Source organism: Oncorhynchus kisutch, linkage group LG14 (genome assembly GCF_002021735.2).
Source record: "Oncorhynchus kisutch isolate 150728-3 linkage group LG14, Okis_V2, whole genome shotgun sequence".
Classification (NCBI taxonomy): domain Eukaryota; kingdom Metazoa; phylum Chordata; class Actinopteri; order Salmoniformes; family Salmonidae; genus Oncorhynchus; species Oncorhynchus kisutch.
In genome coordinates, this window is record NC_034187.2 from 10160684 (window position 1) to 10187183 (window position 26500).

The 26500-nt window shown below is 51.4% G+C and overlaps 1 protein-coding gene across 1 annotated transcript in view; it reads right to left on the reverse strand.

Moving 5' to 3' along the window:
- The window catches only part of LOC109904608 (intersectin-2), a 76313-nt gene that overhangs the window by 11811 nt on the left and 38002 nt on the right, over nucleotides 1-26500 (reverse strand). Inside the window, 11 exon segments of the mRNA XM_031787768.1 lie at nucleotides 1285-1383; nucleotides 3009-3192; nucleotides 6768-6874; nucleotides 6978-7099; nucleotides 19817-20011; nucleotides 20301-20397; nucleotides 21041-21162; nucleotides 21425-21470; nucleotides 21572-21738; nucleotides 23565-23617; nucleotides 25533-25729. Of these exon segments, the coding sequence (XP_031643628.1) occupies nucleotides 1285-1383; nucleotides 3009-3192; nucleotides 6768-6874; nucleotides 6978-7099; nucleotides 19817-20011; nucleotides 20301-20397; nucleotides 21041-21162; nucleotides 21425-21470; nucleotides 21572-21738; nucleotides 23565-23617; nucleotides 25533-25729 (1389 nt within the window).

The window sequence follows — 26500 nt, forward strand, 5'->3', positions numbered from 1 at the left end:
CCACAGAGCAAAGCAATGCAGAAGCACGGTGGCTAGGAAAAACCCCACAGAGCAAAGCAATGCAGAAGCACGGTGGCTAGGAAAAACCCACAGAGCAAAGCAATGCAGAAGCACGGTGGCTAGGAAAAAACTCCACAGAGCAAAGCAATGCAGAAGCACGGTGGCTAGGAAAAACTCCCGACACGAGAATGCAGAAGCACGTTGGCTAGGAAAAACTCCCGACACGAGAATGCAGAAGCACGGTGGCTAGGAAAAACTCCCGACACGAGAATGCAGAAGCACGGTGGCTAGGAAAAACTCCCGACACGAGAATGCAGAAGCACGTTGGCTAGGAAAAACTCCCGACACGAGAATGCAGAAGCACGGTGGCTAGGAAAAACTCCCGACACGAGAATGCAGAAGCACGTTGGCTAGGAAAAACCCCCGACACGAGAATGCAGAAGCACGTTGGCTAGGAAAAACTCCCGACACGAGAATGCAGAAGCACGTTGGCTAGGAAAAACTCCCGACACGAGAATGCAGAAGCACGTTGGCTAGGAAAAACTCCCGACACGAGAATGCAGAAGCACGGTGGCTAGGAAAAACTCCCGACACGAGAATGCAGAAGCACGTTGGCTAGGAAAAGCTCCCGATACAAGAATGCAGAAGCACGGGGGCTAGGAAAATCTCCCGACACGAGAATGCAGAAGCACGGGGGCTAGGAAAAACTCCCGACACGAGAATGCAGAAGCACGGTGGCTAGGAAAAAGCTAGAAAAAAATAGACCCACAATACCAATACACAGCCAGGTACTATAGATAAATATACCCACAATACCAATACACAGCCAGGTACTATAGATAAATATACCCACAATACCAATACACACCCAGGTACTATAGATAAATATACCCACAATACCAATACACACCCAGGTACTATAGATAAATATACCCACAATACCAATACACACCCAGGTACAATAGATAAATAGATCCACAATACCAATACACAGCCAGGTACTATAGATAAATAGATCCACAATACCAATACACAGCCAGGTACAATAGATAAATAGATCCACAATACCAATATACACCCAGGTACTATAGATAAATAGATCCACAATACCAATACACACCCAGGTACTATAGATAAATAGACCCACGTGGCTCAGTGGGTCGAGCATGGCAGGGCTGTGGGTTCAATTCACTCTCTACTTTACGTAACCTTGGATAAGAGCTTCTGCTGAATGACATGTTCATGTAATCATGAGCACACAGTCACACGTTTACTCTCTCTTACGTTCTTGATGTGTAGAGGGTAGCGTGTGATCCTCTGCATGGGCTTCAGCAGGAAGCTGGATAAGGGCATACCTTTACAGCGGTAGTCTGTGGCGATTTTCTAAAGGAGGAAACACATTGGTTTCAATATGAACGTACAACTTTTCATGCATAAATCAGCACAACTCGGCAGGTTGGTATGTATCAGGAAAATACATGAAGTTCATTCATCGCTTTCCTCCTCTTTCACTCACTGCATGTTCTCCTGACCTGTTCTTCCTCTCTTCATTCAATTTAGATGTGTTCCCTTTCCTCCCCTCTCTCCCCCCCTGTCCTCCCCCTCTCTCTACTCTCCCCTGTCCTCCCCCTCTCTCTACTCTCCCCTGTCCTCCCCCTCTCTCTACTCTCCCCTGTCCTCCCCCTCTCTCTACTCTCCCCTGTCCTCCCCTTCTCTCTACTCTCCCCTGTCCTCCCCCTCTCTCTACTCTCCCCTGTCCTCCCCCTCTCTCTACTCTCCCCTGTCCTCCCCTTCTCTCTACTCTCCCCTGTACCCCCCTTCTCTCTACTCTCCCCTGTTCCTCCCCTTCTCTCTACTCTCCCCTGTCCTCCCCTTCTCTCTACTCTCCCCTGTCCTCCCCTTCTCTCTACTCTCCCCTGTCCTCCCCTTCTCTCTACTCTCCCCTGTCCTCCCCCTCTCTCTACTCTCCCCTGTCCTCCCCCTCTCTCTACTCTCCCCTGTCCTCCCCCTCTCTCTACTCTCCCCAGTCCTCCCCTCTCTCCCCTGCCCTCCCCCTCTCTACTACTCTCCCCCTGTCCTCCCCCTCTCTCTACTCTCCCCTGGCCTCCCCCTCTCTCTACTCTCCCCTGTCCTCCCCTTCTCTCTACTCTCCCCTGTCCTCCCCCTCTCTCTACTCTCCCCTGTCCTCCCCCTCTCTCTACTCTCCCCTGTCCTCCCCCTCTCTCTACTCTCTCCCCGGTCCTCCCCCTTTCTCTACTCTCCCCTGTCCTCCCCCTCTCTCTACTCTCCCCTGTCCTCCCCCTCTCTCTACTCTCCCCTGTCCTCCCCCTCTCTCTACTCTCCCCCTGTCCTCCCCCTCTCTCTACTCTCCCCTGTCCTCCCCCTCTCTCTACTCCGCTCCCCTGTCCTCCCCCTCTCTCTACTCTCCCCTGTCCTCCCCCTCTCTCTACTCTCCCCTGTCCTCCCCCTCTCTCTACTCTCCCCTGTCCTCCCCTTCTCTCTACTCTCCCCTGTCCTCCCCTTCGCTCTACTCTCCCCTGTCCTCCCCCTCTCTCTACTCTCCCCTGTCCTCCCCCTCTCTCTACTCTCCCCCTGTCCTCCCCCCTCTCTCTACTCTCCCCTGTCCTCCCCCTCTCTCTACTCTCCCCTGTCCCCCCTCTCTCTACTCTCTCCCCTGTCCTCCCCCTCTCTCTACTCTCCCCTGTCCTCCCCCTCTCTCTACTCTCCCCTGTCCTCCCCCTCTCTCTATCTCCCTGTCCCCTGTCCTCCCCTCTCTCCCCTGTCCTCCCCCTCTCTCCCCTGTCCTCCCCCTCTCTCCCCTGTCCTCCCCCTCTCTCTACTCTCCCCTGTCCTCCCCCTGTCCTCCCCCTCTCTCTACTCTCCCCTGTCCTCCCCCTCTCTCTACTCTCCCCTGTCCTCCCCCTCTCTCTACTCTCCCCTGTCCTCCCCCTCTCTCTACTCTCCCCTGTCCTCCCCCTCTCTCTACTCTCCCCTGTCTTTTCACTCACCTTGAGGAAGTCTTTGAAGTCCTGTTGGTTGTCAGTCCTACTCTGTAGCAGGGTCGCTCCGTTGAGTTGACAGGAGCAGAACTGGATGTAAGGCTGGAGGTGAGGCAGCTCTGACGTCAAGATGTCACCTATAACCTGGACAGGCATGTTGACGCCCCCCGTCTTCTTACGTACCTGCAGGGCCCTACACACACACACACACACACACACACACCAAATGTTCTTACCGCCTGGGCCAAAAATAAACATACTGTATACATGATGACCCCCCCCCCCTAAACTCACACCCTGTACTACTGTATACATGATGACCCCCCCCCCCTAAACTCACACCCTGTACTACTGTATACATGATGACCCCCCCCTAAACTCACACCCTGTACTACTGTATACATGATGAACCCCCCCCCCCCCTAAACTCACACCCTGTACTACTGTATACATGATGACCCCCCCCCCCCCTAAACTCACACCCTGTACTACTGTATACATGATGACCCCCCCCCCCCCCCCCCCCCCCCCCTAAACTCACACCCTGTACTACTGTATACATGATGACCCTCCCCCTAAACTCACACCCTGTACTACTGTATACATGATGAACCCCCCCCCCCTAAACTCACACCCTGTACTACTGTATACATGATGACGCCCCCCCCCCTAAACTCACACCCTGTACTACTGTATACATGATGAACCCCCCCCCCCTAAACTCACACCCTGTACTACTGTATACATGATGACCCCCCCCCCCTAAACTCACACCCTGTACTACTGTATACATGATGACCCCCCCCCCCCTCCAAAACTCACACCCTGTACTACTGTATACATGACCCCCCCCCTAAACTCACACCCTGTACTACTGTATACATGATGACCCCCCCTAAAACTCACACCCTGTACTACTGTATACATGATGACCCCCCCCCCCCTAAACTCACACCCTGTACTACTGTATACATGATGACCCCCCCCCCCCCTAAACTCACACCCTGTACTACTGTATACATGATGACCCCCCCCCCCTCCAAAACTCACACCCTGTACTACTGTATACATGACCCCCCCCCTAAACTCACACCCTGTACTACTGTATACATGATGACCCCCCCTAAAACTCACACCCTGTACTACTGTATACATGATGACCCCCCCCCTAAACTCACACCCTGTACTACTGTATACATGATGAACCCCCCCCCTAAACTCACACCCTGTACTACTGTATACATGATGACCCCCCCCTCCTAAACTCACACCCTGTACTACTGTATACATGACCCCCCCTAAACTCACACCCTGTACTACTGTATACATGATGACCCCCCCTAAAACTCACACCCTGTACTACTGTATACATGATGACCCCCCCCCCCCCCCTAAACTCACACCCTGTACTACTGTATACATGATGAACCCCCCCCCTAAACTCACACCCTGTACTACTGTATACATGATGACCCCCCCCCCTCCTAAACTCACACCCTGTACTACTGTATACATGACCCCCCCTAAACTCACACCCTGTACTACTGTATACATGATGACCCCCCTAAACTCACACCCTGTACTACTGTATACATGATGACCCCCCCTAAACTCACATCGTATACTACTGTATACATGACCCCCCCCCCTTAAACTCATCCTGTACTACTGTATACATGATGACCCCCCCCCCCTAAACTCATCCTGTACTACTGTATACATGATGACCCCCCCCCCCTAAACTCATCCTGTACTACTGTATACATGATGACCCCCCCTAAACGCATCCTGTACTACTGTATACATGATGACCCCCCCTAAACTCACACCCTGTACTACTGTGTACATGATGACCCCCCCCCCCTAAACTCATCCTGTACTACTGTATACATGATGACCCCCCCTCCCCCCTAAACTCACACCCTGTACTACTGTATACATGATGACCCCCCCCCCCTAAACTCATCCTGTACTACTGTATACATGATGACCCCCCCTCCCCCCTAAACTCACACCCTGTACTACTGTATACATGATGACCCCCCCCCCCCCCTAAACTCATCCTGTACTACTGTATACATGATGACCCCCCCCCCTAAACTCACACCCTGTACTACTGTATACATGATGACCCCCCCCCCTAAACTCACACCCTGTACTACTGTGTACATGATGACCCCCCCCCCCCCCCTAAACTCATCCTGTACTACTGTATACATGATGACCCCCCCCTAAACTCATCCTGTACTTCAGTTAGTGCTAAATACGGCTGCTAGAATCCTGACTAGAACCCAAACATTTTATCATATTACTCCAGTGCTAGCCTCTCTACACTGGCTTCCTGTCAAAGCAAGGGCTGATTTCAAGGTTTTACTGCTAACCTACAAAGCATTACATGGGCTTGCTCCTACCTATCTCTCTGATTTGGTCCTGCCGTACATACCTACACGTACGCTACGGTCACAAGACGCAGGCCTCCTAATTGTCCCTAGAATTTCTAAGCAAACAGCTGGAGGCAGGGCTTTCTCCTATAGAGCTCCATTTTTATGGAATGGTCTGCCTACCCATGTCAGAGACGCAAACTCGGTCTCAACCTTTAAGTCTTTACTGAAGACTCATCTCTTCAGTGGGTCATATGATTGAGTGTAGTCTGGCCCAGGAGTGGGAAGGTGAACGGAAAGGCTCTGGAGCAACGAACCGCCCTTGCTGTCTCTGCCTGGCCGGTTCCCCTCTTTCCACTGGGATTCTCTGCCTCTAACCCTATTACAGGGGCTGAGTCACTGGCTTGCTGGGGCTCTCTCATGCCGTCCCTGGAGGGGGTGCGTCACCTGAGTGGGTTGATTCACTGTTGTGGTCATCCTGTCTGGGTTGGCGCCCCCCCCTTGGGTTGTGCCGTAGCGGAGATCTTTGTGGGCTATACTCAGCCTTGTCTCAGGATGGTAAGTTGGTGGTTGAAGATATCCCTCTAGTGGTGTGGGGGCTGTGCTTTGGCAAAGTGGGTGGGGTTATATCCTTCCTGTTTGGCCCTGTCCGGGGGTGTCCTCGGATGGGGCCACAGTGTCTCCTGACCCCTCCTGTCTCAGCCTCCAGTATTTATGCTGCAGTAGTTTATGTGTCGGGGGCTGGGGTCAGTTTGTTATATCTGGAGTACTTCTCCTGTCCTATTCGGTGTCCTGTGTGAATCTAAGTGTGCGTTCTCTAATTCTCTCCTTCTCTCTTTCTTTCTTTCTCTCTCTCGGAGGACCTGAGCCCTAGGACTACCTGACATGATGACTCCTTGCTGTCCCCAGTCCACCTGGCCATGCTGCTGTTCCAGTTTCAACTGACCTGAGCCCTAGGACCATGCCCCAGGACTACCTGACATGATGACTCCTTGCTGTCCCCAGTCCACCTGGCCATGCTGCTGCTCCAGTTTCAACTTCCACCTGACTGTGCTGCTGCTCCAGTTTCAACTGTTCTGCCTTATTATTATTCGACCATGCTGGTCATTTATGAACATTTGAACATCTTGGCCATGTTCTGTTATAATCTCCACCCGGCACAGCCAGAAGAGGACTGGCCACCCCACATAGCCTGGTTCCTCTCTAGGTTTCTTCCTAGGTATTGGCCTTTCTAGGGAGTTTTTCCTAGCCACCGTGCTTCTACACCTGCATTGCTTGCTGTTTGGGGTTTTAGGCTGGGTTTCTGTACAGCACTTTGAGATATCAGCTGATGTACGAAGGGCTATATAAATAAATTTGATTTGATTTGATTTACTACTGTACGTACTTCAGCAGTTTGGTGTTGCAGGCGATGAGCTCCTTCCAGTTGACAAAGATCATGACCATCTCTGCTTCCGTCAGACGGCCAGACTCAGACATGGGCTTATGGAACACCTGAACACACAGAGTACAGTAGAGTACATCAACGTGTGTGTGTGTGTGTGTGTGTGTGTGTGTGTGTGTGTGTGTGTGTGTGTGTGTGTGTGTGTTTAGCTACCTCCATGACTATCTGTAAGTCCTCTACATATCTCTCCTCTGTCTGGAGGAGCTCGTGGATGTAACCCTGTCTCTTCCTCTCCTGGGGACTCATAGACTCCAGACTGTTTAGGTCAGCACACCCTGAGAGAACAGAGAGAGAGAACAGAGAAAGAGAACAGAGAGAGAGAACAGAGAGAACAGAGAGAACAGAGAGAGAGAGAATCACATATATTACACACTCAAAACAAGCACACACACTGACAACACACACAACTCCAGTCAACAGTGAGCACTAGACACACACACACAAAGGCAAGAGCAGATTGCCCATATTGATATCTGTAGAGTCCCATACAGGGGCTTATTTTCTATTCATTTATTTAAGGGTAGGTCAGTCTACGAGATCGAGCTTCATTTATTTAAGGATAGGTCAGTCTACGAGATCGAGCTTCATTTATTTAAGGGTAGGTCAGTCTACGAGATTGAGCTTCATTTATTTAAGGATAGGTCAGTCTACGAGATCGAGCTTCATTTATTTAAGGGTAGGTCAGTCTACGAGATCGAGCTTCATTTATTTAAGGATAGGTCAGTCTACGAGATCGAGCTTCATTTATTTAAGGGTAGGTCAGTCTACGAGATCGAGCTTCATTTATTTAAGGGTAGGTCAGTCTACGAGATCGAGCTTCATTTATTTAAGGGTAGGTCAGTCTACGAGATCGAGCTTCATTTATTTAATGGTAGGTCAGTCTACGAGATCGAGCTTCATTTATTTAAGGGTAGGTCAGTCTACGAGATCGAGCTTCATTTATTTAAGGATAGGTCAGTCTACGAGATCGAGCTTCATTTATTTAAGGGTAGGTCAGTCTACGAGATCGAGCTTCATTTATTTAAGGGTAGGTCAGTCTACGAGATCGAGCTTCATTTATTTAATGGTAGGTCAGTCTACGAGATCGAGCTTCATTTATTTAAGGGTAGGTCAGTCTACGAGATCGAGCTTCATTTATTTAAGGATAGGTCAGTCTACGAGATCGAGCTTCATTTATTTAAGGGTAGGTCAGTCTACGAGATCGAGCTTCATTTATTTAAGGGTAGGTCAGTCTACGAGATCGAGCTTAATTTATTTAAGGGTAGGTCAGTCTACGAGATCGAGCTTCATTTATTTAATGGTAGGTCAGTCTACGAGATCGAGCTTCATTTATTTAAGGGTAGGTCAGTCTACGAGATCGAGCTTCATTTATTTAAGGATAGGTCAGTCTACGAGATCGAGCTTCATTTATTTAAGGGTAGCTCAGTCTACGAGATCGAGCTTCATTTATTTAAGGATAGCTCAGTCTACGAGATCGAGCTTCATTTATTTATGGGCAGGTCAGTCTACGAGATTGAACATTTATTTGAGGGTAGGTCAGTCTACGAGATTGAACATTTATTTGGGGGTAGGTCAGTCTACGAGATTGAACATTTATTTGAGGGTAGGTCAGTCTACGAGATTGAACATTTATTTGAGGGTAGGTCAGTCTACGAGATTGAACATTTATTTGAGGGTAGGTCAGTCTACGAGATTGAACTCAAGTTTCTAGAGCTGTGGTCACCAACCAGTCGATCGCAGTCGATCTCCAAGGCATTCCTAGTCAATCAACAAACATTTCTGTAAAAACAACTCATTCAGCTGCTCTACATGCTGGGTAGGGCAACTGTTGCCATTTTGAACCATTTCATGTGTCTGAAGGTACAAACTCTGCCTTCCAGGAAGGCCCAGAGAGCAAATCAAGTGCACTATAGGCCTACTGCTGACCAATCGGATGGCTCAGATGACCGTGTCTGCAGTAACGTAGCAGGTGGAAAAGAAAGCTACAGTAAAGTTGATACTGTGAGATTTCAAAATGTTTAAACCCACGACTAGAGAGAGACTGTCAACGAACACAGCAAAGAGCTGCTGTTTTTATTAGTGAGTTTAATGTTTACGTTCTTACTCAGCACTGTCAACACTTTGTATTCAACACTTTAATAGACTATTCAAATGCACATTCTCCCTACTTCCACTCAGCACTACAACCAACACTGCAGCAGTAATGAATGAGTAGGACAGTGTCTCTATAGGCTTGTGTTGTTATTATTAGCAGCTTGGGTCTTTTTTTAATATCCAGGAATATTTCACTTCCTCTGTTCATAGGAGTAACAACATGAATTTGTGCATGAGCCATGAAATTTTTGCCATCGTCTGGAAGACGGTGTCCCTTTTTGGTCTCTGTCAGCGGAGGAAAGGGAGAGTGGAGGGATGTTGAGAGACGGACCCTCAGTCTGCTGCTCTCTCCCTCCACTGAGACTGACCATCAGATACAGGCAACATCAGACCAGCAAAATACAAATAAAAAGCTAATTATGTAAATGTCTGCTCACGCAGATGTAATAAGTAATACAACAATGGATCTATTAACTGTGTGATCATATAGCATACCTCAAATTTTGAAATATATATATATATATTTTTTTAAATGGCCCAAACATCAATGCAATTCAAGCAAAGCCAATATACAGTGATAATGAATTGGGCCTGTAGCTTACTGCACAAACCTCATTGCTACACTACTGTTTTGAATTAGTTAATATTGCATAAGCGTTTTTTAAGTCATGTAAAAATAAATAAAAAAATCAGAGCGGTAGATCTCCGCTTGCATTTTGACTCCAAGTGATCCTGACTCAGAAAAAGTTGGTGAGTTTTCCCTGTTAACACTATCAAATGTTTCCCTTTACTGTGGCAATTGTGATCGAATCAAAGCAATATTAGCCACTTTCAATGCAACATACCGATACAAAACAAACTATGCAAGAGATTTTGTTGTAGGCAGAACACATCGGAGTAGGATTCTATTGCATTGACATGCCCGACTCAGCCCCTACTCTACACAGACTGGTGTGGCATAACCAATCAGAGCTGCAGTAGGCCTATATGCAAATTGACCATTGCCATATATGGATCTGTGTCATTTACTTTGAACTGGACTGTGTTTACAGCATGAGCGGCCGTGAGTAGATGTGCTGATGGTGTATGCTGGCTGAGCTGCATGTAGCCATGTGTGGACATTTTGTTCATATCCTTTGCTAGTTAGTGGGGCGGCAGAGTAGCCTAGTGGTTAGAGCGTTCGATAAGTAACCGGAAGGTTGCGAGTTCAAACCCCCAAACTGCTTGCTTACCAAAAGTATATACAAAAATATATTTTCAACAACATAGACAATAGATGGCACATTCCATATGTTGCACGACAACAACATGAATCGGGTGCAGGGTGGTTAGAGCGTTGGACTAGGAACCGGAAGGTTGTAAAGTTCAAACCCCCGAGCTGACAAGGTACAAATCTGTCGTTCTGCCCCTGAACAGGCAGTTAACCCACTGTTCCTAGGCCGTCATTGAAAATAAGAATTTGTTCTTAACTGACTTGCCTGGTTAAATAAAGGTAAAATAAATAAAAATAAAAAAGTGAGTTATTAGCCCAGTTATAGATACTTTTTGTCAGCAATAGGGGAGTGACTGCTTCATACAAGAGCAGAAAACGTATACATTTCTAGACGTCTTTGAAAAGCGAGTCACATAAAGAGCTTTTTTTGTCTTAAAGGGGCAGTGTTGTATTTTGAGACAGGCATGAATAAGTAAAGTAGCCAACAATTTCTGTCACCTTGTCTGGAGGACAAGTGGATAAACAGGTTCATGTCAAGCCCTGCATGTTTTTTTCAAGTCTCATGGAATGTAGGCCTACATGAAACACCAAACATTGACTGCTACTATAAGTGCGATGACCCTACTGTTTATCTAGTGTAGCAGTATTCAAATCTTACTCTAAGAGGTCTGGAACCTGCTGGTCCAGACTTGAATTTGAGGGATCTAGTGGATTTCTCTGTGGCTGTCCCCCTTCCTCTGTCCCCTCCCTCTGCTAGGGATGGTGGTTCTCTGTGGCTGTCCCCCTTCATCTGTCCCCTCCCTCTGCTAGGGATGGTGGGTCTCTGTGGCTGTCCCCTCCCTCTGCTAGGGATGGTAGGTCTCTGTGGCTGTCCCCCTTCATCTGTCCCCTCCCTCTGCTAGGGATGGTGGGTCTCTGTGGCTGTCCCCCTTCATCTATCCCCTCCCTCTGCTAGGGATGGTAGGTCTCTGTGGCTGTCCCCTCCCTCTGCTAGGGATGGTAGGTCTCTGTGGCTGTCCCCCTTCATCTGTCCCCTCCCTCTGCTAGGGATGGTAGGTCTCTGTGGCTGTCCCCCTTCATCTGTCCCCTCCCTCTGCTAGGGATGGTGGATTTCTCTGTGGCTGTCCCCCTTCATCTGTACCCTCTCTCTGCTAGGGATGGTGGGTCTCTCCCTGATTCTCTCCCTGAACCCACCATCTCTCCCTGATTCTTTACTGATTCACTAATGAGGAATAGAACCCACCATCTCTCCCTGATTCTTTACTGATTCAGTAATGAGGAATAGAACCCACCATCTCTCCCTGATTCTTTACTGATTCACTAATGAGGAATAGAACCCACCATCTCTCCCTGATTCTTTACTGATTCAGTAATGAGGAATAGTTCGCTATGGCCACATTGTTCTGCATTCAACTGGAAAGATGAATCATTATTGATTAAATTCTAACAACTCATTTGCTCGGGCCTCTGTGTCTGTTTGGAAGCTGAATATCTGAATAGATTGTGAAGATTCATAACTCTTTGAATCCTAACTCTCTAAGGTTTGCTGTGTCGAGTACAGAACAAACCAATAGTTATAACTGCACCTTAATCCGCTGGCACTGACTATATTATAATGATTACTGACGGATGACATTTCTCTGCTGTGTTCCCATGCTGTTTCACTGCTTGATCAAGCCAGATTGAAATAGCTAGCTGCTGTAACACTGAACAGGAAACTAACAAATCTATGCAAACTAGTGGAGGTTGTTGGACAACCAAGCACTGTCCAGGGGTTAGACTGCTCTTTCTCTGCGTCCTACTACAGCTCTCTCTATTCTAATGGGCTGGTCACAGGCTCAACTCTATTCTAATGGGCTGGTCACAGGCTCAACTCTATTCTAATGGGCTGGTCACAGGCTCAACTCTATTCTAATGGGCTGGTCACAGGCTCAACTCTATTCTAATGGGCTGGTCACAGGCTCAACTCTATTCTAATGGGCTGGTCACGGGCTCAACTCTATTCTAATGGGCTGGTCACGGGCTCAACTCTATTCTAATGGGCTGGTCACGGGCTCAACTCTATTCTATGGGCTGGTCACAGGCTCAACTCTATTCTAATGGGCTGGTCACAGGCTCAACTCTATTCTAATGGGCTGGTCACAGGCTCAACTCTATTCTAATGGGCTGGTCACAGGCTCAACTCTATTCTAATGGGCTGGTCACAGGCTCAACTCTATTCTAATGGGCTGGTCACAGGCTCAACTCTATTCTAATGGGCTGGTCACAGGCTCAACTCTATTCTAATGGGCTGGTCACAGGCTCAACTCTATTCTAATGGGCTGGTCACAGGCTCAACTCTATTCTAATGGGCTGGTCACAGGCTCAACTCTATTCTAATGGGCTGGTCACAGGCTCAACTCTATTCTAATGGGCTGGTCACAGGCTCAACTCTATTCTAATGGGCTGGTCACAGGCTCAACTCTATTCTAATGGGCTGGTCACAGGCTCAACTCTATTCTAATGGGCTGGTCACAGGCTCAACTCTATTCTAATGGGCTGGTCACAGGCTCAACTCTATTCTAATGGGCTGGTCACAGGCTCAACTCTATTCTAATGGGCTGGTCACAGGCTCAACTCTATTCTAATGGGCTGGTCACAGGCTCAACTCTATTCTAATGGGCTGGTCACAGGCTCAACTCTATTCTAATGGGCTGGTCACAGGCTCAACTCTATTCTAATGGGCTGGTCACAGGCTCAACTCTATTCTAATGGGCTGGTCACAGGCTCAACTCTATTCTAATGGGCTGGTCACAGGCTCAACTCTATTCTAATGGGCTGGTAACAGGCTCAACTCTATTCTAATGGGCTGGTCACAGACTCAACTCTATTCTAATGGGCTCGTCACTGGCTCATCTCTGCATACCACACTGAGACCATTTTATTTATTTGAGAAAATATGCTTCGGTCTTTGTTTCTGTCTGAACCTACAGTGAAATTTGAAATCAAAGGCTCGTTTTGTAAAATGAAGCATTTGGACCCACTTGGAGTTACAGTTTTAACAGCTGTCAAGTACGCTACTGTGGCTATTTGATCATAATGTAGGTCTACTAGAGTGGCCTACCATCAAAAACAATGGAGAACATGCATCCAATAACATTGAAACATGGCAATACTGTAGCTGTTCTACCATTCAGCACTACAGGGACAACATTGTCCTAATATAGAAAATCACTTGTGAGTGTGAAAGTTTGTTTAGTCTGTTTCAACCTGTTTGCGCCAGTCAGCAAACGTATTCCTGTAGATTACAACACCATGTGAAAAAGACCGATTGGAACACTTGTTGTTTTGAGTTTGTGCCCAATTAACAGACTGATCAACATCAGACAGGACAGATCTCAGCTCTTGGTTCAGTCAGTCCCACAGGACAGATCTCAGCTCTTGGTTCAGTCAGTCCCACAGGACAGATCTCAGCTCTTGGTTCAGTCAGTCCCACAGGACAGATCTCAGCTCTTGGTTCAGTCAGTCCCACAGGACAGATCTCAGCTCTTGGATCAGTCAGTCCCACAGGACAGATCTCAGCTCTTGGATCAGTCAGTCAGACAGGACAGATCTCAGCTCTTGGTTCAGTCAGTCCCACAGGACAGATCTCAGCTCTTGGTTCAGTCAGTCCCACAGGACAGATCTCAGCTCTTGGATCAGTCAGTCCCACAGGACAGATCTCAGCTCTTGGATCAGTCAGTCAGACAGGACAGATCTCAGCTCTTGGTTCAGTCAGTCCCACAGGACAGATCTCAGCTATTGGTTCAGTCAGTCCCACAGGACAGATCTCAGCTCTTGGTTCAGTCAGTCCCACAGGACAGATCTCAGCTCTTGGTTCAGTCAGTCCCACAGGACAGATCTCAGCTCTTGGATCAGTCAGTCCCAGGCTAGACAGCCAGTTGGTGGGGATTGAGTTGAAAAAGCAGAAAGGACCAGACAGTCCAGGTAGCTTCCCCTAACCACAGACCTAGGATCAGATGACCTAATTGCTAACACTAACCATTAGAGCAGTGTTTATCTTATTGTCCTAGCACTACACAGCTGATTCAAATAATCTATTTATTAGGCCTTTGATTTCAAATCAGATGTCTTGAGTGCGTGGATTGTAGATTGAGAAATACTGCTCTAGGGGATGACCACTAATCTGACTCTGTATCAGTGCTCGAGTAGGTAGAAACTGCACCTAACCACTGACACAGGGTCAGATAGTTATACTGAACAAAAATATATACAACGCAACATGTCAACAGTCAATTGAAATATATTAATTAGGCCCTAATCTATGGATTTCACATGACTGGGCCGGGGTGCATCCATGGGTGGGACTGGGAGGACATAGGCCCACCCACTGGGGAGACAGGCCCACCCACTGGGGAGACAGGCCCACCCACTGGGGAGGCAGGTCCAGCCACTGGGGAGGCCACTGGGGAGGCAGGCCCAGCCACTGGGGAGGCAGGCCCAGCCACTGGGGAGGCAGGCCCAGCCACTGGGGAGGCAGGCCCAGCCACTGGGGAGGCAGGCCCAGCCACTGGGGAGGCCACTGGGGAGGCAGGCCCAGCCACTGGGGAGGCAGGCCCAGCCACTGGGGAGGCAGGCCCAGCCACTGGGGAGGCAGGCCCAGCCACTGGGGAGGCAGGTCCAGCCACTGGGGAGGCAGGTCCAGCCACTGGGGAGGCAGGTCCAGCCACTGGGGAGGCAGGTCCAGCCACTGGGGAGGCAGGTCCAGCCACTGGGGAGGCAGGTCCAGCCACTGGGGAGGCAGGTCCAGCCACTGGGGAGGCAGGTCCAGCCACTGGGGAGGCAGGTCCAGCCACTGGGGAGGCAGGTCCACCCACTGGGGAGGCAGGTCCACCCACTGGGGAGGCAGGCCCACCCACTGGGGAGGCAGGCCCAGCCACTGGGGAGGCAGGCCCAGCCACTGGGGAGGCCACTGGGGAGGCAGGCCCAGCCACTGGGGAGGCAGGCCCAGCCACTGGGGAGGCAGGCCCAGCCACTGGGGAGGCAGGCCCAGCCACTGGGGAGGCAGGCCCAGCCACTGGGGAGGCCACTGGGGAGGCAGGCCCAGCCACTGGGGGAGGCCAGCCACTGGGGAGGCAGGCCCAGCAGGCCACTGGGGAGGCAGGCCCAGCCACTGGGGAGGCCACTGGGGAGGCAGGCCCAGCCACTGGGGAGGCCACTGGGGAGGCAGGCCCAGCCACTGGGGAGGCAGGCCCAGCCACTGGGGAGGCAGGCCCAGCCACTGGGGAGGCAGGCCCAGCCACTGGGGAGGCAGGCCCAGCCACTGGGGAGGCCACTGGGGAGGCAGGCCCAGCCACTGGGGAGGCCACTGGGGAGGCAGGCCCAGCCACTGGGGAGGCAGGCCCAGCCACTGGGGAGGCAGGCCCAGCCACTGGGGAGGCAGGCCCAGCCACTGGGGAGGCAGGCCCAGCCACTGGGGAGGCCACTGGGGAGGCAGGCCCAGCCACTGGGGAGGCAGGCCCAGCCACTGGGGAGGCAGGCCCAGCCACTGGGGAGGCCACTGGGGAGGCAGGCCCAGCCACTGGGGAGGCCACTGGGGAGGCAGGCCCAGCCACTGGGGAGGCAGGCCCAGCCACTGGGGAGGCAGGCCCAGCCACTGGGGAGGCAGGCCCAGCCACTGGGGAGGCCACTGGGGAGGCAGGCCCAGCCCCTGGGGAGGCAGGCCCAGCCCCTGGGGAGGCAGGCCCAGCCACTGGGGAGGCAGGCCCAGCCACTGGGGAGGCAGGCCCAGCCACTGGGGAGGCAGGCCCAGCCACTGGGGAGGCAGGCCCAGCCACTGGGGAGGCAGGCCCAGCCACTGGGGAGGCAGGTCCAGCCACTGGGGAGGCAGGCCCAGCCACTGGGGAGGCAGGCCCAGCCACTGGGGAGGCAGGCCCAGCCACTGGGGAGGCAGGTCCAGCCACTGGGGAGGCAGGCCCAGCCACTGGGGAGGCAGGCCCAGCCACTGGGGAGGCCACTGGGGAGGCAGGCCCAGCCACTGGGGAGGCAGGCCCAGCCACTGGGGAGGCAGGCCCAGCCACTGGGGAGGCAGGCCCAGCCACTGGGGAGGCAGGCCCAGCCACTGGGGAGGCCACTGGGGAGGCAGGTCCAGCCACTGGGGAGGCAGGTCCAGCCACTGGGGAGGCAGGCCCAGCCACTGGGGAGGCAGGCCCAGCCACTGGGGAGGCAGGCCCAGCCACTGGCAGGCCCAGCCACTGGGGAGGCAGGCCCAGCCACTGGGGAGGCAGGCCCAGCCACTGGGGAGGCAGGCCCAGCCACTGGGGAGGCAGACCCAGCCACTGGGGAGGCAGGCCCAGCCACTGGGGAGGCAGGCCCAGCCACTGGGGAGGCAGGCCCAGCCACTGGGGAGGCAGGCCCAGCCACTGGGGAGGCAGGCCCAGCCACTGGGGAGGCAGGCCCAGCCACTGGGGAGGCAGGCCCAGCCACTGGGGAGGCAGGCCCAGCCACTGGGGAGGCAGGCCCAGCCACTGGGGAGGCAGGCCCAGCCACTGGGAGGCAGGCCCAGCCACTGGGGAGGCCACTGGGGAGGCAGGCCCAGCCACTGGGGAGGCAGGCCCAGCCACTGGGGAGGCAGGCCCAGCCACTGGGGAGGCAGGCCCAGCCACTGGGGAGGCAGGCCCAGCCACTGGGAGGCAGGCCCAGCCACTGGGGAGGCAGGCCCAGCCACTGGGGAGGCAGGCCCAGCCACTGGGGAGGCAGGCCCAGCCACTGGGGAGGCAGGCCCAGCCACTGGGGGGGGAGGCCACTGGGGAGGCAGGTCCAGCCACTGGGGAGGCAGGCCCAGCCACTGGGGAGGCAGGCCCAGCCACTGGGGAGGCAGGCCCAGCCACTGGGGAGGCAGGCCCAGCCACTGGGGGGGGAGGCCACTGGGGAGGCAGGTCCAGCCACTGGGGAGGCAGGCCCAGCCACTGGGGAGGCAGGCCCAGCCACTGGGGAGGCAGGCCCAGCCACTGGGGAGGCAGGCCCAGCCACTGGGGAGGCAGGCCCAGCCACTGGGGAGGCAGGCCCAGCCACTGGGGAGGCAGGCCCAGCCACTGGGGAGGCAGGCCCAGCCACTGGGGAGGCAGGCCCAGCCACTGGGGAGGCAGGCCCAGCCACTGGGGGGGAGGCCACTGGGGAGGCAGGTCCAGCCACTGGGGGGGGAGGCCACTGGGGAGGCAGGCCCAGCCACTGGGGGGGGAGGCCACTGGGGAGGCAGGTCCAGCCACTGGGGGGGGAGGCCACTGGGGAGGCAGGTCCAGCCACTGGGGGGGGAGGCCACTGGGGAGGCAGGCCCAGCCACTGGGGGGGGAGGCCACTGGGGAGGCAGGTCCAGCCACTGGGGAGGCCACTGGGGAGGCAGGCCCAGCCACTGGGGAGGCAGGCCCAGCCACTGGGGAGGCAGGCCCAGCCACTGGGGAGGCAGGCCCAGCCACTGGGGAGGCAGGCCCAGCCACTGGGGAGGCAGGCCCAGCCACTGGGGAGGCAGGCCCAGCCACTGGGGAGGCAGGCCCAGCCACTGGGGAGGCAGGCCCAGCCACTGGGGAGGCCACTGGGGAGGCAGGTCCAGCCACTGGGGAGGCAGGCCCAGCCACTGGGGAGGCAGGTCCACCCACTGGGGAGGCAGGCCCAGCCATTCAGAATGAGTTTTTCCCCACAAAAAGGCCTTTATTATACAGTTTAATCTGCTGTCCGGGTGGCTGGTCTCCAACGATCAGGTAAAGAAGTCAGAGGTGGAGGTCCTGGGCTCACGTGGTCACATGTGGTCTGCGGTTGTGAGGCCGGCTGGACGTACTGCCAAATTCTCTAAAACGATGTTGAGGGCAGCTTATGGTAAAGAAATTAACATGAAATTCTCTGGCAACAGCTCTGGTGGACATTCCTGCAGTCATCATGTCAATTGCACGCTCCCTCAAAACCTGAGACATCTGTGGCATTGTGTTGAGTGACAACACTGCACATTTTTGGCCCTTGTAAACAAATGTGTGCACATAACTTGAAATAAATCATTTGTTTGTATATGGAACATTTCTGGTATATTTTATTTCAGCTCATGAAACATGGACCAACACTTTACATGTTGCGTTGATATGTTTGTTCAGTATATTTCATCCCCCTAATGGTTAAAGTTAGCATTATGGGCTGGGTAATCTTACCCTAGATCTGTGGTTAAGGATAACATCTACCCACTCCAAAAAAAACACAGGTATAAGGTCAGAGGTCAGAGAGGTGTGGCCAGACACAGGTCAGAAGTTAGTAAAAGGGTGAGGCCTCTATGACAGTGGGTCTCTCTGAGACAGAGGAGGAGGAGACGCTACCACCCTACAAAAGAAAGATTAAGGGAAGAGAGGAGGGAAACTAAAAAGTAAAAGGAAACTGAGTGAGAACAAGGGATGGATGGGTGAAATGGTGGACAGGAATAAAGAGCATGGAAAGGCTCCCACAATACCATGCTTTTCCCTTACCCTAACCTCACCACTAACCTCTATACTGCTAAACCCTTACCCCTAACGTTTATACTGCTAAACCCTTACCCTAACCTCACCCCTAACCTTTATACTGCTAAACCCTAACCTCACCATAACCTTTATACTGCTAAACCCTTACCCTAACCCCTATACTGCTAAACCCTTACCCTAACCCCTAACCTTCAGACTGCTAAACCCTAACCTCACCATAACCTTTATACTGCTAAACCCTTACCCTAACCCCTATACTGCTAAACCCTTACCCTAACCCCTAACCTTCAGACTGCTAAACCCTAACCTCACCATAACCTTTATACTGCTAAACCCTTACCCTAACCCCTATACTGCTAAACCCTTACCCTAACCCCTAACCTTTATACTGCTAAACCCTTACCCCTAACCTTTATACTGCTAAACCCTTACCCTAACCCCTAACCTCTATACTGCTAAACCCTTACCCTAACCCCTAACCTTCAGACTGCTAAACCCTAACCTCACCATAACCTTTATACTGATAAACCCTTACCCTAACCCCTAACCTCTATACTGCTAAACCCTTACCCTAACCTTTATACTGCTAAACCCTTACCCTAACCCCTAACCTTTATACTGCTAAACCCTTACCCTAACCTTTATACTGCTAAACCCTTACCCTAACATCACCACTAACCTCTATACTGCTAAACCCTTACCCTAACCCTTAACCTTTATACTGCTAAACCCTTACCCTAACCTTTATACTGCTAAACCCTTACCCTAACCCCTAACCTTTATACTGCTAAACCCTTACCCTAACCTTTATACTGCTAAACCCTTACCCTAACATCACCACTAACCTCTATACTGCTAAACCCTTACCCTAACCTCACCACTAACCTTTATACTGCTAAACCCTTACCCTAACCCCTAACCTTTATACTGATAAACCCTTACCCTAACCCCTAACCTCTATACTGCTAAACCCTTACCCTAACTCCACCCTTAACCTTTATACTGATAACGCCTTAACCTCAACCACTAACCTCTAGACTGGTTAGACTCATCTTGCCTTGCCCACTGGGCTTACTAATATCTTCCATATACCCGTCATGTGTACTGGGATGTACCTTGTGTGTGTCTGTCTGTCTACCCTGTCTTGTGAACATTCCACTTTGAGAAATGACGTCTTCGGAAAAACATCAAAATAGTAATGTACTCACATTGCTGGCTGGGATCGGAGTCGACGGTGGTCATCTGGACGTAATTGGTTGGGAACAGACCGGTGATCCCATTGACCTCTCCTTTCCACCAATCGGGGTCGTTCTTGTCGAACACACTGATCATCTGACCTTTGGAGAAGCTCATCTCATCCTCGTTGGCTGCTTTGTAGTCGTACACGGCAATGACCTGACACACTGGAGGAGAGAGAGAGAGCAAGAGCAGGGGGAGAGAGAGAGGGGGGGGGGCAGTGTCAGCTGATGGGAGGAGCTATATGGAGGACAGCCTCATTGTATTGGCTAGAATGGAATAAATGGAACGGACTCAAACATGGTTTCCATGTGTGATGTGTTTGATACCATTCCATTGATTCCATTCCAGATATTACAATGAGCCTGTCCTCCTATAGCTCCTCCCACCAGCCTCCTTGTAAACTACACATTCTCTTTTCTTACCTACTAAAAGGTGTGTGTATGTGTATGTTACCTGGTAGAGGTGCTGGTGTGGACCTGCCGCTGTTAGATCCCAGCATTTTGACATGTGAGGCAGGAAACCAACCCTTCTGACGCTTCTTTCCTCGCGCCTTAGAGACCGAGAGAGATCAGTCAACCAGTCAACCAGTCATTCAGTCAACCAGTCAACCAGTCAATCAGTCAACCAGTCATTCAGTCAATCAGTCAACCAAACTATCAGTCAACCAGTCAATCAGTCAACCAGTCAGTCAGTCAACCAGTCAGTCAGTCAATCAGTCAGTCAGTCAATCAGTCAATCAGTCAACCAGTCAATCAGTCAACCAGTAGTTCAGTCAACCAGTCAATCAGTCAACCAGTCAATCAGTCAACCAGTCAACCAGTCAACCAGTCAATCAGTCAACCAGTCAATCAGTCAACCAGTCAATCATATGTATCAATCTAATGCTGCGTTTAGACAGGCAGCCAAATTCGGATGTTGTTTTCACTAATTGGTCTTTTGACCAATCAGATCAGCTCTGAAAAATATCTGATGTGAAAAAACCTGATCTGATTGGTCAACAGACAAATTAGTGAAAACAATATCAGAATTGGGTGCCTGCACAAGAAACCTAATTCTGATATTTTCCCACTTATTGGTATTTTTTACCAATCAGATCAGATCTTAATTCAATAACTGTAAATCAACACAGCCAAAATCATATTGCCTTATTTCATTAGAGTCTAAAACAACCATTAATCAATCAATCAGCCAACCTGCAGTTCTCCGAGCAACCAGCCGGAGGAATCCTTGCTGAGGATGAGGATGAGCTGTCCTGGTGCAAGGCTGAGTTGCTCTGTTCCTGTGGCCGTGTAGGCAGTGCTCACCTGGGCTATCTCTACACACACACGCACGCACACACACACACACGCACACAAACACACACACACACACACAAACACGCACACGCACACAATCACACACACACACACACACACACACACACACACACACACACACACACACACACACACACACACACACACACACACACACACACACACACACACACACACACACACACGTAGGGAGTAACATCAGATATAGAGGAAGTGTTGAAAGGAACAGAGTGTGGATATGCATTTCTCCAGTTGACTCACCTGGCTTCTTCCCAGGCTGTCCTGGCTTCCCTGGGCTGCTGGATGTCTGAAATGACAAGTTATAGAAACAAGGTCAGATACAAGTTAAAGTCAAGGATGTGTGTGTGTGTGTGCGTGTGTGTGTGCGTGTGTGTGTGCGTATCTTACGTTGGTCTCTTTGGGTTTGACGTAGTTGGAAGGGAACACTCCAGTGCGGTCTCCGATGCCTCCGCTCCACCACTCTCCCTCTCTCTGGGTCACCAGGATCACATCACCCTCTCTAAACGTCAGGTCGCCATGCGCTGGGCTCTCATAGGTGTACAGCGCCATGTACTCTGATTGGTGAGACAAAACATCACCTCTCAGAGAGACATTCTTATTGGATGATACAAACCATGACATCTCAGAGAGATATTCTTATTGGATGATACAAACCATGACATCTCAGAGAGATATTCTTATTGGATGATACAAACCATGACATCTCAGAGAGACATTCTTATTGGATGACACAATTCACTACAGAGTCATGGACATTACCATCTGACAAGGCAGAACTGTATTTTATAATGTTCCCAACAAAAGAACTGAATCGGGTAAGAGTGCTTTTGCAGAAGGACATGTTTTTGGGGAAGAGAGAGAGAGAGAAAGAGATAGCGAACGAGGGACAGAGAGAGGGACAGACAGAGGGCGAGAGACAGAGAGAGGGCGAGGGAGTGAGAAGGCGAGAGAGGGCAAGAGAGGGTCGGGGGAGAGAGGGCGAGAGAGCATCAGGGGGAGAGAGGGCACGAAAGCGTCAGGGGGAGAGAGGGCGAGAGAGCGTCAGGGCGAGAGAGTGTCAGGGCGAGAGAGGGCGAGAGAGCGTCAGGGCGAGAGAGGGCGAGAGACAGAGAGGGCGAGAGGGAGGGTGAGAGAGTGAGAGGGCGAGAGAGTGAGAGGGCGAGAGAGCGTCAGGGCGAGAGAGCGTCAGGGCGAGAGAGCGTCAGGGCGAGAGAGCGTCAGGGCGAGAGAGCGTCAGGGCGAGAGAGCGTCAGGGCGAGAGCGTCAGGGCGAGAGAGCGTCAGGGCGAGAGCGTCAGGGCGAGAGAGCGTCAGGGGGAGAGAGGGCGAGAGAGCGTCAGGGGGAGAGAGGGCGAGAGAGCGTCAGGGGGAGAGAGGGCGAGAGAGCGTCAGGGGGAGAGAGGGCGAGAGAGCGTCAGGGGGAGAGAGGGCGAGAGAGCGTCAGGGGGAGAGAGGGCGAGAGAGCATCAGGGGGAGAGAGGGCAAGAGAGCGTCAGGGCGAGAGAGGGCGAGAGAGTGAGAGAGGGCAAGAGAGTGAGAGAGGGCAAGAGAGTGAGAGAGGGCAAGAGAGAGAGAGGGCAAGAGAGAGAGAGGGCAAGAGAGTGAGAGGGCAAGAGAGAGAGAGAGGGCGAGAGAGAGAGAGGGCGAGAGAGAGAGAGGGCGAGAGAGAGAGAGGGCGAGAGCGAGAGGGCGAGAGGGAGAGCGAGAGAGGGAGAGGGCGAGAGAGGGAGAGGGAGAGTGAGAGAGGGAGAGTGAGAGAGTGAGAGAGGGTGAGAGAGGGCGAGAGAGAGAGAGGGCGAGAGAGAGAGAGGGCGAGAGCGAGAGGGCGAGAGAGGGAGAGGGAGAGAGGGAGAGCGAGAGAGAGAGAGGGTGAGAGAGAGGGAGAGCGAGAGAGAGAGAGGGTGAGAGAGAGGGAGAGCGAGAGAGAGAGGGAGAGCGAGAGAGGGAGAGCGAGAGAGGGAGAGTGAGAGAGGGCAAGAGAGTGAGAGAGGGTGAGAGAGGGCGAGAGAGAGAGAGGGCGAGAGAGCGAGAGCGAGAGGGGCGAGAGAGGGAGAGAGGGAGAGCGAGAGGGCGAGAGAGAGAGAGGGCGAGAGAGAGAGAGAGAGAGAGAGAGAGAGAGAGAGAGAGAGAGAGAGAGAGAGGGCGAGAGAGAGAGAGAGTGAGAGCGGGAGAGAGAGCGAGAGAGGGCTAGCGAAAGAGGGCGAGAGAGAGAGAGAGAGAGAGGGCTAGCGAAAGAAGGCGAGAGAGAGAGGGCGAGAGAAAGAGGGCGAGAGAGAGAGAGGGCGAGCGAAAGAGGGCGAGAGAAAGAGGGCGAGAGAGAGAGGGCGAGAGAGAGAGAGAAAGAGAGAGAGAAAAAGAGAGAGAGAGGGTGAGAGGAGTACCTTCCTGTTGAGCATCTGAGGACTCCACTTCATCTGGGGGAGAATACGTCAGGCTGAGACGAGACAAATGACATTAATAAAACTAAAAAATACTTGTCTATCATAAGTACTACCGTGCCCTAACCTCACCCCTAACCTCACCCCTAACCAACAACGTAACAACAAGCAGCCATATGATTTAATTGCACCTTTATTTAACCAGGTAGACTAGTTGAGAACAAGTTCTCATTTACAACTGCAACCTGGCCAAGATAAAGCAAAGCCGTTTGACACAAACAACAACACAGAGTTACACATGGAATAAACAAACATACAGTCAATCGCCCTCTCTCGCCCTGACGCACAGTAGAAAAAAAAGAGTCTATATGCAGTGAGTGCAAATTAGGTAAGATAAGGGAGTTTCGGCAATAAATAGGCCATAGTGGCGAAATAATTACAATATAGCAATTACACACTGGAGTGATAGATGTGCAGAAGATGAGTGTGCAAGTAGAGATACTGGGGTGCAAAGGAGCAAAATAAATAAATAAATACAGTATGGGGATGAGGTAGTTGGATGGGCTATTTACAGATGGGCTATGTACAGGTGCAGTGATCTCTGAGCTGCTCTGACAGCTGGTGCTTAAAGTTAGTGAGGGAGATATGAGTCTCCAGCTTCAGTGATTTTTGCAGTTCATTCCAGTCATTGACAGCAGAGAACTGGAAGGAAAGGCAGCCAAAATAGGAATTGGCTTTGGGGGTGACTAGTGAGATATACCTGCTGGAGCGTGTGCTACAGGTGGGTGCTACTATGGTGACCAGTGAGTTGAGATAAGGCCGGGCTTTACCGAGCAGAGACTTGTAGATGACCTGGAGCCAGTGGGTTTGGCGACGAGTATGAGGGCCAGCAAACGAGAGCGTACAGGTCGCAGTGGTGGGTAGTATATGGGGCTTTGGTGACAAAATGGATGGCACTGTGATAGACTGCATCCAATTTGTTGAGTAGAGTGTTGGCGGCTATTTTGTAAATGACATCGCCGAAGTCGAGGATCGGCAGGATAGTCAGTTTTACGAGGATATGTTTGGCAGCATGAGTGAAGGATGCTTTGTTGCGAAATAGGAAGCTGATTCTAGATTTAATTTTGGATTGGAGATTCTTAATGTGAGTCTGGAAGGAGAGTTTACAGTCTAACCAGACACCTAGGTATATGTAGTTGTCCACATATTCTAGGTCAGAACTGTCCAGAGTAGTGATGCTAGACGGGCGGGCAGGTGTTCGGTTGAAGAACATGCATTTAGTTTTACTTGCATTTAAGAGCAGTTGGAGGCCACGGAAGGAGAGTTGTATGGCATTGAAGCTCGCCAGGAGGGTTGTTAACACAGTGTCAAAAAGAAGGGCCAGAAGTATCCAGAATGGTGTCGTCTGCGTAGAGGTGGATCAGAGACTCACCAGCAATAAGAGCGACATCATTGATATATACAGAGAAGAGAGTCGGTCCAAGAATTTAACCCTGTGGCACCCCCATAGAGACTGCCAGGGGCCCGGACAACAGACCCTCCAATTTGACACACTGAACTCTATCAGAGAAGTAGATGGTGAACCAGGTGAGGCAGTCATTTGAGAAACCAAGGCTGTTGCGTCTGCTGATAAGAATGTGGTGATTGACAGAGTCGAAAGCCTTGGCCAGGTCGATGAATACAGCTGCACAGTATTGTCTCTTATCGATGGTGGTTATGATATCGTTTAGGAGCTTGGGCGTGGCTGAGATGCACTCATGACCAGCTCTGAAACCAGATTGCATAGCGGAGAAGGTACGGTGGGATTCGAAATGGTCGGTAATCTGTTTTGATTTGGCCTGTTCAAGTACATATGAATTCTACACACACACGACTGAATTCCTTCACTGTGTGTGTGGGAAGTGCGTGTGTGTGTGTGTGTGTGGGTGGGGGGGGGGGGGTGTACGCGTGCGTGTGTATGTATGTATTTACGCAGTGGTGTTGTCATTGTCTCCCAGGAGTGTGACATATGTTTTGGGGAACCAGCCCTGAACCGCGTTGAGCTCCCCCAGCCACCAGCTGTCCTGCTGCACCAGCACCCGGATCACATCATCCTTGCTGAAGTTCAGATGGCTCTCTGTCTTAGCAGTCCACGAACAAAGAGCCTGGGCCTGCAGGTTACCCACCACCTAGAGCAAGAGGAGGAAGGATGGAGGGATATAAGATTGAGGGAGGGACAAAGAGAGAGGGGTAGATAGCAAATTTAAATTGGGATATTGTAGGTAATAAAACAATACGTTTTTCACTCAAGGATCAAAAAGTACTAGATCGGTGTCATCATATTACTAACATCAGTCGTTTCCTTTTTAAATCCAAGGTAGTCAGGGTAGTGGAATCCGTCTGGTCGCGTAGCAACATGATCTGTGTGCGGTGTTATGATCACACTTGTAGGTGATGTCATGGCGACGTTGGCTAGCTAAGCTCATACGCAGAAACACGTCATCAGGTCTAACAGTTGTCTCGCGCAGGACTGCAGAAGGCCATCAAAAGACACTCCTTCCATATAAAAGTTGTTTTTGACAAAAATGAAAAGGAAGTTGGGGTATTAGCTTGTTCAACTACGTCAGACAACAGCTCAGATCTACGTTGTGCCATTAGATTCAGAGAAAATGATGTTTCACTTTTCTCATTGATTAATAGTTGTTTTAGACTATAATGGGGCAGCAGGTAGGCTAGTGGTTAGAGTGTTGGGCCAAACCGAAAGGTTGCTGGATCGAATCCCTGACCTGACTAGGTGTGTATTATCTGTTGTTCTGCACCTGAACAAGGCAGTTATCCCACTGTTCCACGGTAGGCCGTCATTGTAAGTAAGTATTTGCCTAGTTAAATAAAGGTTAAATAAAATTGTAAAAAAGAATGATATATATATCTCATTGACTTCTCTAACCTCAAATCCCGGG